Here is a 17,202-nt window from a genome sequence, read left to right on the forward strand (position 1 = left end):
CATCTCCAGCAGGAAACCTTTCCTCAAAAGTGGAACAGTTTCTTGTGAAACGTCTCTCAGCGTTCGATTTTCTACGAGGCTGAAGTCGTTTCTCATTTGCCAGCTTCTTGTTCTAATTTTCCCGTTCCACCTTAAATGGTGCTTGAGATGCCAGAATGTAACTGACCCCTGTACGACACAAACATTGTTTGTTCGTCCATCCATCTGCACGTCTGTCCGTGGCTATTTTCGTCCAATTAGCATCACATAAAAGCCATATTTTACTCTGGCACTAAATATTATTATTGATATATTGCTTGTCTTTGATTTCAAGCTGCATTGTTCAACATGTTCGTAAAGGTCGGGCAGAAGTACTACGTGTCTGATAGGCTGACAAAGACGTTCAGTGCAGGAACCGGATTCTGCCAGAATGCTGGAGGAAAACTGGCTTTGCCGAGAAACCAGGAGGAAAACCACAAGCTTTCGGAGGTGCTTCAGATCTTCAATTTGCCGTATGTATTAATCGGGGCAAACGATCCTTCACGTGTCCTTATTAAAGAAGGCCGAGAGGAAGACGTCGTGCTCTGAGACGCATAAGCTGGACGTCCGTCCCACCGCCGTCTTTTAAAGATCAGAGCGTGAACTTCGTCTCCTCTGCAGGCCAGTTTCTGCTCCGCCGTGTTGAACGGTATAAACTCTCACTGTGACGCGACGAGACGTATTCTATTCCGATTGAGCTATTAGTCGGATTACTAACGGATTATTAGGCAGTATGTAAATGTGGCTAATGTTTATGTTAACATCTTAATTATCTTAACAGTGACATACTGTTAGAATGAATTTGTTAGCAGGAATTAATTTTTCCTTGCATTATGACTTTGAGCTTTGACATTTACAGCCTGAGCTGAAGGCCCAGCAGAATTTTGAGGTGACCATGACCAGCAAGTGGTTAACCTGGAGTATCTCCACCATTTTTATGGGTCATAATCACCAAACTGTGGCAACAACAACTGGAAAATGTGAGTCAAATTCTTTCATTCCTTTTATTCATGGTTTTCTGTAACCACAAGATATTAGACAAGAGGAAAATATATCTCGTTGAGCACTTGCTGTTTAGTAATACTATCCACTTTTCTACACTTCCGACAGTAAAATAAACCCATCCTGTTACTGATGTGCACAGAACTGCTTCAGAACGTTTATGTGAATCGTGTTCTGTGCTGAACTACAGCCAATTATTTGTTTTTTGTTGTTATTATTTGTTATTTGTTTATTACATGTAAGGAAAACAAAACAATCAGCCTGTGTTTATTATTAAGGAGGGCTGTCCTTTCTGACTCTTTAATATCCCACCATATTATCCTTGGTACTTGACAACCATGACTAGATTAGATTAATTGACCCTTATTAGTCCCACAACGGGGGGCACTAGGGGGCAGTGAGCACACTCGCCCGGAGCGGTGGGCAGCCCTATCTGCAGCGCCCAGGGAGCAGTTGGGGGTTAGGTGTCTTGCTCAAGGGCAACTCAGCCATGTGCTGCCAGCTCTGGGGATCAAACCAGCGACCTTCCAGTCTCGAGGCTGGTTCCCTAACCTCCAGCCCACAACTGCCCCCAAATAACACTAAAATAACACTGTGGACAAACCTGTAGGAGGTGGACAGTTAAACACAATCTGCACTGGCAGAATAACATTATGAAAATAATCTTTGGTGAATATTTTGCTATTTGTACTCTACACCATTAATAGATACATTTTAAAACGACCATTTATGCCTAAAATCTTTTATCGTGAAACAGCGTCTCAGGCATCAGGCAGTGAATTCAGAACCAGTTCATGTAGGAACTTTCTGTGAGGAGCTTTTAGAGGGACGTCTGGTTCCCATCACCACCACTGTGAACTTGGTAAGTCAACAAACCACATTGAATGGCTTTAACATTTAGTTATACAATTGAATTTTCTCTTTAAAGATCATCTTGCTTTAGTTATGCATTTGTGCATCGTTATAAATTTGAGCCTGCTGTGTTATTATGTTACTGGGTGGACACGTTCTGCTTTACTGCGTCCTACAAAAACTCATAATGCTCAAAAGTTAATAGCATGATGTCTCAACACTCATCGTTCACAGCTCACATGGTTCCCCACAAAGGAAGTAACACAATAGTCTGCTAATGATACGTTTCAGCATGCGAGTCTGTAAAAAGCTGGCAGTAATCACACTGTCAAAGGGTGAACGAAGGATCTGGGGCACACACTTGGTAAAACACACTTACGTTCTCTGAATGTATATACAACTCAATGCCTATGAAAGGCTTCACAGGCTGCACGTCTCTGGTTTGAATAAAGCCACCATATTACACAAGAACACGAAACATCACACAACTCAAAGCAGCTCAGACACTCGAGACGATGAGCTGTATACGTCGAAGAGGAACCTTGTTTGAAGTCAGGCAATAAGAGATTGTCATTTCATTAGTCAGTTAGATAGTCAGTCAACTTGCTTGTTTACAACCCCATTTCCAAAAAAGCTGGGATGCTGTGCAGACTGTGAATAAAAACAGGATGCAATGATGTGCAAATCATATAAATCATATTTTTTAAAGGAAAATACTACAAAGACAACGCTTCAAATGTACAAACTGAGAAATTTTGTTTTTATTTTTTTTTTTTTAAAACATTTGCCCGTTTTGAATTTAATGGCAAGAACATGTTCCAAAAAAGTTGGGACAGGGGCCTGTTTACTGCTGTGTTTCATCACCTCTTCTAACGGCACTCTGTACATCTTTGGGAACTGAGGAGACGCTGCTGTAGTTTTAAAAGTGAAATGTTTTATGTTCCTGTGTGATTTCAGCTGATCGTCAGTTTCAGGGTCTCCATTGTCACATTTTTTCATTTCATAATGCGCCAAATGTTCTCAGTGGTGACCGGTCTGGACTGCAGGCAGGTCAGTTTAGCACCCGGACTCTTAATACGGAGCAGTGCTGCTGTAATACATGCAGAATGGGGTTTTACATCGTCCTGCTGAAATAATCAAGGCCTTCCCTGAAAAAGACGTCGTCTGGACGACGTCTACAGGGTGTCACCAGCGGGGCTCCGTCAAAATATCTTCTCTAGGCTGTGGTAGAACTCAGTCTCAGTCTCAGGCAGTGGAGTCAGTTAGTTTGTCTGGCAGTTTTGCTCGAGTCTCAGAACTGAAGTAGTTTTCTTTGTAAGTTTGGACTTTAATCAGTTTAGTTGGTTGGGTTTAACGCCTGGCCGCTCTCGGTTTGACACAAAAACAAACTGAGGCAGCTACCCTGCCTCCACTGCTGAGGAAGGGAGCAGACGCGCTTCCGGTGTTGCAAACACAACACAGACGCCCTCCGTCAGTTAAGCGGTGTGCTCGGCGTCGGAGAGCCCGTCTCTCCGCTTCTCTCTCCCCGGCTGTGTAGCGCTGTCTCTCGGTCTCTCTCCCGATGGGAACCCGCTCCAGCCGGCTGCAGGCCGCTCCGTCCTCGCCCTCATTTTCCAAGCGCGGCGGGGTGAAGCGCGAGTCTCGCCGGCTGCGCGGCGGCAGCAGGCCGGCCAGCCTGGCGCTGGACCTGTCGGGCAGCTTCGACCGCGACTCGGAGGCGAACCGGAGCCGCTCGGAGGAAGGCAGCGACTCGGACACGGGGAGTCCCGCTGACCCGCACCACGGGACCCCGGATCAGGACCCGGCTACGGCTCTCCCCGAAACCGGAGAGAAGCCCGAGGAGGAGGAGGAAGACGAGCCGGGGCAGAGTGCGAGGAGCCCCGGCAGCAGTGAGCGGCTGGCCGCGGAGGAGGACGTGGGGCCTGCGCCGCACCGGACTTTCTCAGAGCGGCTTTCCAGCGGAAGGCACGCCTCGGTCGGCCGCAGCGGCGCAGCCAGGGCGGCGAGGGTCAGGAGCCCCCGGCCCGTGTCTGAGGCTTGGATCGGCCTGTACAGAGTCCGACACGGCAGTAAGACAACACTTATATTTTCCCGAGATATTCAAAAAGAAACATCGGCCTTTATAAGAGTAGATTTCACCGTTTTTAAAGACGAGGCTGAAGTTCTGGTTCGTATTTCCCCGTTCCACCTTAAATGGTGCAGCAGTTACGTTTACAAGCTGTGCCATTTAAGGTGGAACGGGGAAAATATAGTCATTTCATTTAAATGATGGGTTCTTTGACAAAGACGGTCGTTCTGTGCGTGGTGAGATGGTTCTTCACGCTGATGGAGAACGTGTTCTGTCTAGAACCTTTCTGAAAGTGGATCTGTGTAACACCAGAAAAAAAGGTTCTGCTGTTTTCGGTGCTGCACAGAACCACATACAACACATTCATCACCCCGAAGAACCCTTTCAGAACACAGAGAACACTTTAAGCGTCAAATAGTTCTCACTGTTCTAAGAAACCTCGCAGAACCATCTTCTTTAAGCGAGGCTGTTCTACTGACTGCAGTGTTTCCTGTGTGGTTTACATTCAGTTTCAGCTCGAAGCCCCTGGGACGTGTTTAAAGGACGGTTCCACCAGGGTTGGTGTGAAACGGTCCAGACGTCTTTACAGTGGTGGTGTTGGGAACCAGGCGTCGCCATGACTACAACACAGATATAGACACTTTATTTACCATCCAGAACCACCAGAGAACCTACACGAGTCTTCTGAGCTTATATGGAATGTTGATGATGGAAAACAGTGGAAAATCTGGAATAATGAGTTTTCTTTGGGGACTATTTTGCCGCACAGCGCCCTGCATGTCTCCCTCCACCATGAATGGAGTTGAAGTTCTCTAAACTCTCATAAAACAGCGTCTCAGTCATCAGGCAGTGAATTCAGAACCAGTTCATGTAGGAACTTTCTGAGAGGAGCTTTTAGAGGGACGTCTGGTTTCCATCACCACCACTGTGAGGAGCTTTTAGAGGGACGTCTGGTTCCCATCACCACCACTGTGAGGAGCTTTTAGAGGGACGTCTGGTTCCCATCACCACCACTGTAAAGGCGTCTGAACCGTAACCAGACTGCTCTGTTACCACTTAAAGGAGGCTGAAGAACGTATAACGTGGGCTTAAAGCTCCGCCGTGCTGGTTTGTGGTGTTTTCTCTCGACTGTAATGTGGATTAAACGCTGAACGCAGCTCAGAAAATGAGCCTTATTGTGTTTGTGAATGGATAATTAAGCCGAGGTATAATTAGGCGAAGGCTTTGCTGAGATTTCAGACATTCCTGACGGGATGATCTCCTGAGGGACCGGGAGGAGCGCTGGTTCGGTCTCGCTGACCCCGCCAGCCCTCGTTTGGTTTCTCAGACTTTCGGCAAGCCTGCTCAGGCCGAGTCCGGGCCTTTCCACGAGGAAGTGAGTCAGATTTAAGGTGTCGTAATAGAGCGACTCATGGAAGTTCTTAGGAACGAGTCATTTTCCCACATTCTTCAGCAGGAAATGGGTCAAGCGCCGCAGGCAGCTGTCCAGTCAGACTGAGCGCAGGGAAAATGGGCCATCAGGCCAAGCGGACGCTGCACGCCCGTGCCGTGATGCCAGTTGGAAAACTAATGATTATAAGGTCGTCATGCTCATTGATTTGACCTCGGACGAACGTTTGAGGCAGCGGTCAGGATCAGGGCTGGATGATGTGGGAAAAAATATTATATTGTGATATTTTAAGACATTTTCATGATGAGATGTAAAGTTGGAACAGGCAAAATAGAAACTGTAGGGCCACATAGTATAATAATAGGGATTCTGATAATAATAGTAATAATAATAATAGTAGTAATAATAATAATAATAATAAATCTACAACTACAGTGATTTTTATTCAGTGCTACAGTTTTCTGTACTATATCCACATAAACAGGCCTGATGAAGTACTGATGAAGTACTGACGATGTGCTCAGACAAGAAAATTGACTTTTATAATAATTTATCACAATAACGGTAAAATATTGTCCTGTTGCCAAACAAACTTTACGTGGAAATTTGTCAACTCAAAACTGTTATGGGGATAATTTGACCAAGAAAAAATTTTCCAGGACTGCAACAAAGAGCTTTTTTCATAAACGGTTCGTTTGTCTATTGTGACTTTGATTGATTAATTGATTAATTGATTAGTTGAATGGTTTTCAGATGGTCCGTCAGTGTTCCGTTCAGCACGTTACAAATACAGGATGACTTTTCAATTATACACAATAAATAAATACATATAAAATACACAAGCAAACAAATTAATAAAGGAAAAACACAAACTAATCTGACTCTGCGCTCCGGGAAAGGCGCTTTTCCGTATTGCCAGTAAGAATAAATGAAAACGCTTCCGTGCGGTCGTGTAATTGAGCGTTAAGTCACGGACTGCGCTCCAGGGGGCTGCACGATCGGCTCCTGTTTGGATTTCGCTCGGCCGCATGAACAGCCAGGTGTAAAACCTCCTGGACACGCTGTGAACGCGTGTCGCATCTGCCGAGCGCTGACCAGCAGGACGGAGGACAGCGCGGCGAAAGACGGAGGCTGGCGTTCCGGCAGACACCGACAGCCTTTGTGGAATCTGAGCCAACACGGACGTGTAAAGCAGCACGTGACGTCTGCGCTGTCACCCGGGAAACCGACTTTTTAGACGACGTTAGTTTTTTCATGGGCTGCGTTCAGGTTTGACTTGGCGTGACGTGACCGTAAAGGCATATATATGCTTATATACGCTTATATATGATCCTGCGAGGGTTCTTTAGTCATAAACGGTTCCAGATAGAACCATGTTCAGGAGCCGGTTCATCACATTAATGACTGATTAGAGTCACTGACCTAAACAAGTGAGAACCGTCCTAGAGAGAGAGCGAGCAGATAGGCCTTCTTAGACTCACGCTTACGGAGGGCTGTGGCATCACTACGGACTGAGTTTGTGGTCTCCTGGCAACAAGACCAACAGTCGGTCAGCTCTTTGGGCCGCAGTAGTTCTGTTTTAGAGCTCCTTTTAACTCAGTGGTAAAATCTGAGTGTGTTCCTGTAGCAGCTCTGTATTAAGGGCTGTTGTGGCTTGTCTGCCTCCTTGGCTTGTCTGGGCCTGATGAGTGATTCATGTGTTTTTTTTCTCCGTCAGCAATCCGTTGCCCCTTCTGCACCAAGCCGTTCCCCGGAGGCCGAATCGAGGAGCACCTGCTGAGCTGCCTCACCTCTCCACCTCTGCCTTACAACAGTGAGTAATCTGTTTCTCCGGTTCTCCCTTTATATCTGTTTCACCGACCCTCTGCTGTCGACGCCTCATAGCGCTACATGTGCTCCTCTCGCCCTCCCTGCAGCGGACGTGCTCTGTAGAGACAGCGGAGAGTGCTCCATATGCCTCGAAGATCTGCTTCAGGGAGACACCATCGCCCGCCTGGCCTGCCTATGCGTCTACCACAAGAAGTAACTATGATCCCTGTGTTCTGATGGTCGTAAGACTTACCAAGTAAAAGCCAGAGGGAAAAAACGTTTATTTCATTTTTAATTAACGTTGTGTTATAATAAACGGCGCAAAGACTTCAGCAATAAAGCGCAGACACGTGTAGCAGACCCACACACACACTGACCGGCCACTTTATTAGGTCCAGCTGCTTCTTAACACAAATAGCTAATCAGCCAATCACACGGCCGCAGCTCACTGCATTCAGGCCTGTAGAGGTGGTCAAGACGACTTGCTGAAGTGCAGACCGAGCATCAGAACGGGGAAGAAAGGGGATTTAAGGGACTTTGAACGTGGCGTGGTTGTTGGTGCCAGACGGGCTGGTCTGAGTATTTCAGAAACTGCTGATCTGCTGGGATTTTCACACACAACCATCTCTAGGGTTCACAGAGAACGGTCCGAAAAAGAGGAAATATCCAGTGAGCGGTCAGTTGTGTGGATGAAAATGCCTTGTTGATGTGAGAGGTCAGAGGAGAATGGGCAGACTGGTTCCAGATGATAGAAAGGCAGCAGGAACTCAAATAACCAACCAGAATCTCTGAGGAACGTTTCCAACACCTTGTTGAAAGTCTGTCAGGAAGAATTGAAGCAGTTCTGAAGGCAAAAGGGGGTCCAGCCTTTTACTAGCAAGGGGTACCTAATAAAGTGGCCGGTGGGTGTACACACAGACATACAAATTGTACAAATGCCAATAATTCAGTAATAGATAAACATCTCAGTTCCAGTCTTTTAATCATGCTGATAGTTAGAAGTTAATAGTCCCATATTCCCAGTTCCACAGGCTCTTCGCCCTTTGTTCTAGCTAACGTATCCTCATGTGATGCGGTCTGACTCATTAGGACTTTCCGCTCTTGGAGTGTCAGGCATGTGGGTGATTCCAAGTGTCTCAGTATGACTCTGGCGGCTGAGGTTATCCCCACCATCAGAACTGAATGTGCCCTTTTGGTTAGAGTTTCTGGTTTATCTCCCAAAAGACAAACGGGGGGAGCTTTAAGCTGACCTGGAAATATTACATGGGCACATGAAATATCTTCAGTCCTTTAAACCTACCTGTCGGCTTGAGCTGGACACCTGGCATCTTTTCATTGCTGCGAGCTCATTAAAACCCGGGCTCTGTTTCGGGGCTGGGTTTCGGGGCTGGGTTTCGGGGCTGGGTTTCGGGGCTGGGTTTCGGGGCTGGGTTTCGGGGCTGGGTTTCGGGGCTGGGTTTCGGGGCTCGGTGTCCGGGCTCGGTGTCCGGGCTCGGTGTCCGGGCTCGGTGTCCGCGCTCGGTGTCCGCGCTCGGTGTCCGCGCTCGGTGTCCGCGCTCGGTGTCCGGGCTCGGTGTCCGGGCTCGGTGTCCGGGCTCGTTTTAAGCGTTTATGTTGGTTGAACTGCAGATGAAAGGCGTTTGGTTAACTACACTAAATAATACGATCACTCGCACCTCGCTGTCTTAATCGTGTGGCAGCGCTGGGCTTTTTATGGACGTAACGCCTCCACTGATCGCCGGAACGTTTGAGGGGGTGAAAAGGCGGAACGCCTGAGTGAGGCTGTGCTGTGAGTTGCGTTACGAATGATCTGAATGGTGAAGATTTACCGGGCTTTCTGTTCTGCTTCTGTCCAGATGCATCGACTCCTGGAGCATGGTGAAGCCTTGTTGTCCAGAGCATCCTTTTGATTGACTTCACTTCAGCGCCGCACCTGCTTGACTCAGGTGAGCTCGTGTTACAGCAGGACTTTGCTGAAAAAAGCAGCTTTTTTAAGTGTAATCCTGCGTCCACACCGGCAGAGCCGGCACACCTCATGACCTATAGGTGTTCACTGAGAACACAGTAAAATATGCGTATTACAACTTCATCAGCTCCACTGACCGTTCAGTTCCACTCTGTAGTTCTACAGTTACAGACTGTAGTCCATCTGTTTCTCTGTTACCCTGTTCTTCAGTGGTCAGGACCCCCATGGACCCTCACAGAGCAGGTACTATTAGGGTGGATGTGCTGGTGCGAGTGGATCAGACACAGCAGAGCTGCTGGAGGTTTTAAACACTGTCCACTCACTGTCCACTCTATTAGACACTCCTACCTTGTCGGTCCACCTTGTAGATGTAAAGTCAGAGACGACAGCTCATCTGCTGCTGCACAGTTTGTGTTGGTCATCCTCTAGTCCTTCATCAGTGGTCACAGGACGCTGCCCACAGGACGCTGCTGGCTGGACGTTTTTGTTTGGTGGACTATTCTCAGTCCAGCAGCGACACTGAGGTGCTTAAAAACTCCAGCAGCACTGCTGTGTCTGATCCACTCAGACCAGCACAACACACACTAACACACCACCACCACATCAGTGTTACTGCAGTGCTGAGAATGATCCACCACCCAAACAGTACCTGCTTTGTGAGGGTCCATGGGGGTCCTGACCACTGAAGAATGTGCCCTTCCCCGTGATATAACCACAGAATAAACTGTAGATGTGATCATTGTTTTGATTTTTTTTAATGTGATGTTCCACTGGACACTTTTTTTCCTTCACTCTCTGAAATGAAAAAGCTGACCGCTCTTGACATTTGTCACTGTTTTAGGAGACCACGCCCGGCCAGCTACATCGGTCCAATGAAGAGGAATCGAGGGGAATGAAACGAACCGAAACGACACACACGGAACGCTGACCGTGAGCTGGAGCCGAGACGGCCTGCTTTTCTTGCTGTAGAGTGCTTGCTTGGACAGAAACGGGGTCTTGCTGGGCTTTTCCTCTCATCACTCTCCGCTCGGAGACTCCTGAGCGAATCTGCCAGACTGAACAGAAAAAAAATATAAAACAAAAGAAGAAAATGACAAAAAAAAAACTAAGAAAACCAAACAAAATCACAAACGGAGCGAATAAGTTACCAGAGGACTGTGGACGTTGTACGTCCCATAGCAGAGTTGAGGGCTCGTTTTGAGGGCTGATGTGCGCCCCCTGCTGTGGGTTCCTGATTGGGGCGTGGAGAGGAGCAGTGGAATTTTGAATGCACGGATTAGACTTTGCACAGGGGACCTTTGAGGAGTGAGGAGGATGCGCTGGTGATTTTCGGGGGTGAAATCGGAGTGCTGTTCTTCGTCTGCCCCCTTTACTGTGTGTGGATTCACACTCTTAAAAACCATGGTCACTCGGTGGTCCTCAGCTCGGACCAGCAGTTCCAGGAATGGCATTTAGTTAAAGCTGCTCTTTAAAACAGACGTTCTCGGCTTTTTTGACCACGCGGACGAAATTGTGATTGATGGTCTTTTTTTTTGTCAGATCTCCTGTTTCTAGATGTTGATACTTCACAACTGATGACTATTAATAATAAGCGCCGCCCTCTAAAGACGTCATTGATCAGTATCAGGTCTAAAGACCTGCTGTGTTGGCCCGTGGCTCGGAACGTCTGCTTTAAAGAGCCCTTTATTTTAGGAGTAGATGGTCTGAAATCTTTTTTCAGGTCAGCTGGAGTTTTGGTGGCCAGTAGACGTTTGCTTAGCACCGATCCAGTACCGTGGGTCAGTATCGTCACTGATACTGACCGTGTTAAACTTCGGTCAGACTCGATCAGTCGACTATCGATTCTGCTAATAATACAGCTAATAATTACCACAATAAAACCTGTTTTTGTTGATTTTCTAAGTAAGAAGTTCAGGTATCTTCTCCGGAGAACATGCCGCATTTATATACAGAACCACTGTTTATCGGCGGAGTTCAACGTGATGAAAGGTGAAAGTGTGGTGTGCTAAAATTCCCAAAAAACTTCTGTCAGGTTCCCTGTAGGGAGTGTGTTAACTTAATTTCTGACTTTGAAAATCAACAAAACACGTCATTTAACCAGGAGTGCCAAAAGTTTTATTTACTCCAAAAAATAAAGTTTCCCTCCAGAGTTTTTTGAGTGACCAGAAACAAACGAGATGTCACGTTTTGGAGTGAACTCTTCCGTTAAAACGGCACATTGTACAACGTTTACACGCAGTCTGCACTCAGTATTGGTTCAGGAATCCGTAATGGGAGACCGGGTCGGACGGGGGTGAGCCCAGTTTGGCCGAGTGGTTGTGGTGCGTGTTTAGCGAGAGATGTGGACGAGTGGGACGTTGAGGTCCTGATGACCCCACCTCACCTTTTGACCGGTCTCTCTGAGCGCTTGTTTGGTTTGATGAAAACCTGCAGCAGAAGAAAATATCGACGTTCCTGCTCCTCTGGGGACCAGGTTTGGCCCCTGAGCTCCCACGACGGGGTCTCTGGAGGTGTCCGTGTGCGTGAGAGAGCCAGGCCATCTGCTCAGAGGCTGCGTACGTGTAGCCGTGCTGCCATATGGCTCACGCGCTTAGCCGGCGGACAGCTAAGGTCTGAATATTGCATTACCCACCCGGCAGGGGGGCTGGCAGCAAAGGAATGATCAGTACAAAAACCAGACTCGCCCCGTTTTCTCTCCTCAGCCCAAGTGTGGTCGACCCACCAAGTCGTTGGGTTCCTTAGTTTCAGCGCTGGAGCCAAGAGGCTAATGCAAAAAAACAATGAACTGTGGTGGTGATGGGAACCAGACGTCCCTCTAAAAGCTCCTCACAGTGGTGGTGATGGGAACCAGACGTCCCTCTAAAAGCTCCTCACAGTGGTGGTGATGGGAACCAGACGTCCCCCTCTAAAAGCTGCTCCCAGTGGTGGTGATGGGAACCAGACGTCCCTCTAAAAGCTCCTCACAGAAAGTTCCTACATGAACTGGTTCTGAATTCACTGCCTGATGACTGAGACGCTGTTTTATGAGAGTTTAGAGAACTTCAACTCCATTCATGGTGGAGGGAGACATGCAGGGCGCTGTGCGGCAAAATAGTCCCCAAAGAAAACTCATTATTCCAGATTTTCCACTGTTTTCCATCATCAACATTCCATATAAGCTCAGAAGACTCGTGTAGGTTCTCTGGTGGTTCTGGATGGTAAATAAAGTGTCTATATCTGTGTTGTAGTCATGGCGACGTCTGGTTCCCATCACACTCCACTAGTTATACAGAAATGTTAAATTTTAGTTGAAGTTCACCTTTAATTAATAATATTGACAGACGACTTTTTTGAATGGAGCACGAGTTCAAGTTATTACAGTTTTCATTGTTTTATTGCAGAAGTGTCCAGTTCTGGTTCCGAAGAGCCTCCAGGACCAGAGCTGGGCAGCTGTGAAAGTGCAATGCCTAGTCTCTCCTCTAGGGGGCAGTGCAGCACCTTCTCTGCTCCAGTCTCGGCCTGTTTTCCATGTTCTGCCGCATCTAATTCATCCATCAGATCGTGAGCGCACACGTCCCCGGCTGAAGTTGGTGTGCTAGAGCAGGAAAGTGGACCGGGATTGATGAATGCTGGGTTAGAGAACGTCGGAAATGCGTTGGAACGCTGCTCATGCTGAGGCTTCGAGGACCTAGAAGCCTGGATTTTTGTCCTTTTTGGTTAATAGCAGCATGACCGTGTTCGAACCCACACTTAGATGACTTTGAATTGCTGAAGAGATTTGAGGCAGGTGTGATGATGTTGGGACCGTCTTGGCGTTAATATAAGCTTCCTTTAGCTGTTGGCTGTTGCCAGCTGGGCTCGCCTCATGGCTCCAGCGCTAAACCCACTGAAAAAGCCAACTTTAGACCCCAGACTTGCCTCGGACGATCAGCTACGTTGTAGGTCAGGCTGGATTGGAGTTCTGGACCACGTCAACCTCCCTGCCGCTCTGTGTGAAGCCTGGGGTGGAGCTAGACCTCAGTATCCCGATGTTACTGTCCTAAACAGGGGCCTGGCTGAACTCGGAAGGCCACACTTGTTTTTTTTTGTTTGTTTAATTTTCCTTTTTTATATGTATACTGTATGCAAGTAATGCAGACTGAAATGTCCCGTTGGTCTTCGTTTCATCTTGAGAGGTTAAAACGAGTTTTATAACGTTTAGGGTCGCTGTAACGACGACACCCCAGATGTGGACAATCTTGCCTTCGTTCTGCCATGGAGCGGCTGAGTATTTATTTATTGAAGTGTACATATGAATCGCATTTCAGAAACGGCCTGGTCTTCTGTTCGTCCATGATGCTGTTTCTAGCCCAGATCTTTTGTATGTCTGGAATCAAAGTTGTTTTTATATGTATTTTTTACAGTAAATATGCTTGTGTGAGAGCGTTCGTCCCTCGTGCTTCATTTACACCTCTTTCAGAGCCCACCTCCTCGTTCCTACACTCACTGGCCTCAGCTCCACTGACCGTTCAGTTCCACTCTGTAGTTCTACAGTTACAGACTGTAGTCCATCTGTTTCTCTGATACTCTGTTACCCTGTTCTTCAGTGGTCAGGACCCCCATGGACCCTCACAGAGCAGGTACTGTTTGGGTAGATGTGCTGGTCTGAGTGGATCAGACACAGCAGTGCTGCTGGATGTTTTAAACACTGTGTCCACTCACTGTCCACTCTATTAGACGCTCCTACCTTGTGGGTCCACCTTGTAGATGTAAAGTCAGAGACAACAGCTCATCTGCTGCTCATCAGCAGCGACACTGAGGTGTTTAGAAACTCCAGCAGCAGTGCTGTGACTGATCCACTCGCACCAGCACAACACACACTAACACACCACCAGATATTTATACGGAATAAAATGACACACGTCTAGAAATAAATGAAAGTCGTACAGTGTTTCTAAAACCATCCCAGAATTGTTCATATTAGGAATTATATCGACCAGATTTAAGATAATTTCACTTATTTCTAGACATTTCTAGTCATGTTATTAAGAAAAATGACTTGAAACAAGTCAAAAAATGTCCAGAAATGAGCTGCAATGTTGCCACAAGCCCTTTATGATTAATCATCTTAGACCTGCAGGCCAGATTTCAGATGGTTTGACTAGATGAGCCGCCTTCTTATGGACTTTTCTCCAGAAAACCACACTCACTGTTTATTTGCTGCAACGAGGGGAAAAAAACAGAAATTGTGGCAAAATAAACGAAACGTTTTACATTTGCTGTTTTATTTCCCCCCATCTCGCCGTGCAGAGGGTGTTTAAAGTACTCATGGTTCTATATCGCACCGGCCTTTACTCCACTCTTTGGGTGGTTCCTCACGGGTTCTTCAGGATTAAAGTGTTCTTTGCCTCCTGAAAAGGTTCTTCAGACTGATGGAGAATGTGCTGTCGATTGTTCTGTGCAGCACCAAAAAGGGTTCTGCTGTTGTGACCATGTCAAGCTTGTAACAGTAGAACCCTTTTTGGTGCTGTATAGAACCAAATACAACACATTCTCCATCAGTCTGAAGAAGAACCACTGACGCATGCAAACGTCACATTTTAGATTTTGTTTTATTTTTCTCTTTGCATTAAAATCTACACTCACCTGACACTTTATTAGGTACAGTTCAGTTGCTCATTAACACAAATAGCTAATCAGCCAATCACACGGCTGTAGCTCACTGCATTTAGGCATGTAGAGGTGGTCAAGACGACTTGCTGAAGTGCAGACCGAGCATCAGAACGGGGAAGAAAGGGGGTTTAAGGGGCTTTGAACGTGGCGTGGTTGTTGGTGCCAGACTGGCTGGTCTGAGTATTTCAGAAACTGCTGATCTGCTGGGATTTTCACGCACAACCATCTCTAGGGTTTACAGAGAACGGTCCGAAAAAGAGGAAATATCCAGTGAGCGGTCAGTTGTGTGGACGAAAATGCCTTGTTGATGTGAGAGGTCAGAGGAGAATGGGCAGACTGGTTCCAGATGATAGAAAGGCAGCAGGAACTCAAATAACCAACCAGAATCTCTGAGGAACGTTTCCAACACCTTGTTGAAAGTCTGACATGAAGAATTAAGACAGTTCTGAAGGTGAAAGGGGGTCCAGCCTTTTACTAGCAAGGGGTACCTAATAAAGTGGCCGGTGGGTGTACACACAGACATACAAATTGTACAAATGCCAATAATTCAGTAATAATAAGATAAACATCTCAGTTCCAGTCTCTTAATCATGCTGTTAGTTAGAAGTTAATAGTCCCATATTCCCAGTTCCACAGGCTCTTTGCCCTTTGTTCTAGCTAACGTATCCTCATGTGATGCGGTCTGACTCATTAGGACTTTCCGCTCTTGGAGTGTCGGACATGTGTAGACAAGGGGTACCTAATAAAGTGGCAGGGGAGTGTATTAGCCAAGTCTCTTGCTCGCAGCACTTTAGCCCCGCCCATTCAACTTATAGCAGAAGTAATAGCCTTTTTGAATGAGGCACAATACAGGACAGCCAATCAGAACAGGGCTCATTTACATATGCCAGTGGTAAAGCACAGCAGCAGAAACGGCCTGGATACGGACACAGACTGGTTTGGCTGAACTGGACGGAAATAAACACGATTTGTTTAACAGACGGTTCTTCAAGGGTTCTTTAGTAAAGACAATGGTTCCATGTACAACCATCAACACTCTAAGATCCTTCTGCATGCTTGAATGGTTCTTTGCGAGGTGAAAGGGTTCTTCTATTGTTACCAACTTGACATTGTTGCCATAGCAGAACCTTGTTTGGTGCTTTATAGAACCAAAACATTTACCATGCAAATGGTTCTTTAATTGGCATTGAACCTACTATCTTAAAAATATGATTCTTCAAGGGTTCTTTAGTAAAGATGTTGGTTCTATTTAGAGCCCTTTGCAGGATTAAATGGTTCTTCAGATTGATGGAGAATGTGCTGTAGATGGTTCTATATAACTGCAAGAAGGGTTCTACTGTTGGTCTTTGTGAAGGAAATGGTTCTGTATGGAAACATTTGGAGGATTAAAAGGTTCTTCGCATCGTGAAAGGGTCCTTCAGGTTGATGGAGAAGGCTGCAGATGGTTCTACATGGAACTTCTTTGAAAATGGTTCTACATAAAGGGTTCTGCTGTTGTGACAACATCAAGGTGTCAGTAGAAGAACCCTTTTGGGTGCTATACAGAACCAAATGCAACACATTCTCCATCAAATCTCGAGAACCATTTCACCAGAGAACCATTTAAAACATGCAAGTGGTTCTTTGTGTTCATCTTGCCCGAAGAACCCTGGAAGATCCGTCTTTTTTATGTGTAGTTGTTGGTAAACAGACTTAATTATGGAATATTATTCCAATCGTACGTATAAAATCTCGGTTCTCTCCCAGGCTGACCCGTCGCGTCGGCCGGTGAGAGCGGCGCCGTTCCTCTTCACTGACCGCACGAAAGTTGAACTCTCTGCCTCTGAAAGTAAAGAGGAAGTTTTGTGAAAGAGTCACTTCTGCTGCCTCGGCGCTGCGCAGGGCCTGACATGAGGACGTGTTACAACGCAGTAAATCCCACATTCAGAGCGGCTTGGGTTCCTGTTTGGGTTCCTGCTTGGGTTCCTGCCTGTGTTTACACATCTTTCTTCACTCTCGCCTTTGGAGAAAACAAGATTGCACAGGTTTAAATCAGAGGACTTTCCCAGCTGCAGTGATACCGGTACTAAAACCTCTTCACCCTCCTTTAGATTCACACCATCCACACCCAGCGTCCTGCAGAGGAACAGACAACAGCACACAGTGACCCGAACCTCAACACCCCACAAGCTGAGAACCTCGGGGAACAGCTTTACTCCAGAATATCTGAGAAGAAGAATTAAACACAGAACTGAAATAATGTGCAGATGATCTGGATCTGATCTGATTCTGATCTGATCATTATATTTTATGGGCCAGTCGTGAGCTGGAGGTTAGGGCCCCAGCCTTGTGACCAGAAGGTCGCTGGTTCGAACCCCAGAGCCGACAGTACGTGACTGAGGTGTCCTTGAGCAAGACACCTAAACCCCAACTCCCCAGGCACTGTGGATAGGGCTGTGCGTGTGTGTGTGTGTGTGTGTTCACCAC

General features: G+C 46.8%; 1 protein-coding gene across 1 annotated transcript; it reads left to right on the plus strand.

Annotated features, from left to right (window-relative positions):
- The first annotated feature begins 3,010 nt into the window (after positions 1–3,010).
- On the plus strand, positions 3,011–10,985 carry zgc:66427 (uncharacterized protein LOC406256 homolog). Its single transcript, XM_017686518.2, has 5 exons — positions 3,011–3,941; positions 7,048–7,143; positions 7,247–7,352; positions 8,996–9,085; positions 9,947–10,985. The coding sequence occupies exons 1-4, from the start codon at positions 3,434–3,436 to the stop codon at positions 9,051–9,053; spliced, it is 768 nt and encodes a 255-aa protein (XP_017542007.1). The 5' UTR covers positions 3,011–3,433; the 3' UTR covers positions 9,054–9,085; positions 9,947–10,985.
- Positions 10,986–17,202: the final 6,217 nt, after the last annotated feature.

This window comes from Pygocentrus nattereri, chromosome 2 (genome assembly GCF_015220715.1).
Source record: "Pygocentrus nattereri isolate fPygNat1 chromosome 2, fPygNat1.pri, whole genome shotgun sequence".
Taxonomy (NCBI): Eukaryota; Metazoa; Chordata; class Actinopteri; order Characiformes; family Serrasalmidae; genus Pygocentrus; species Pygocentrus nattereri.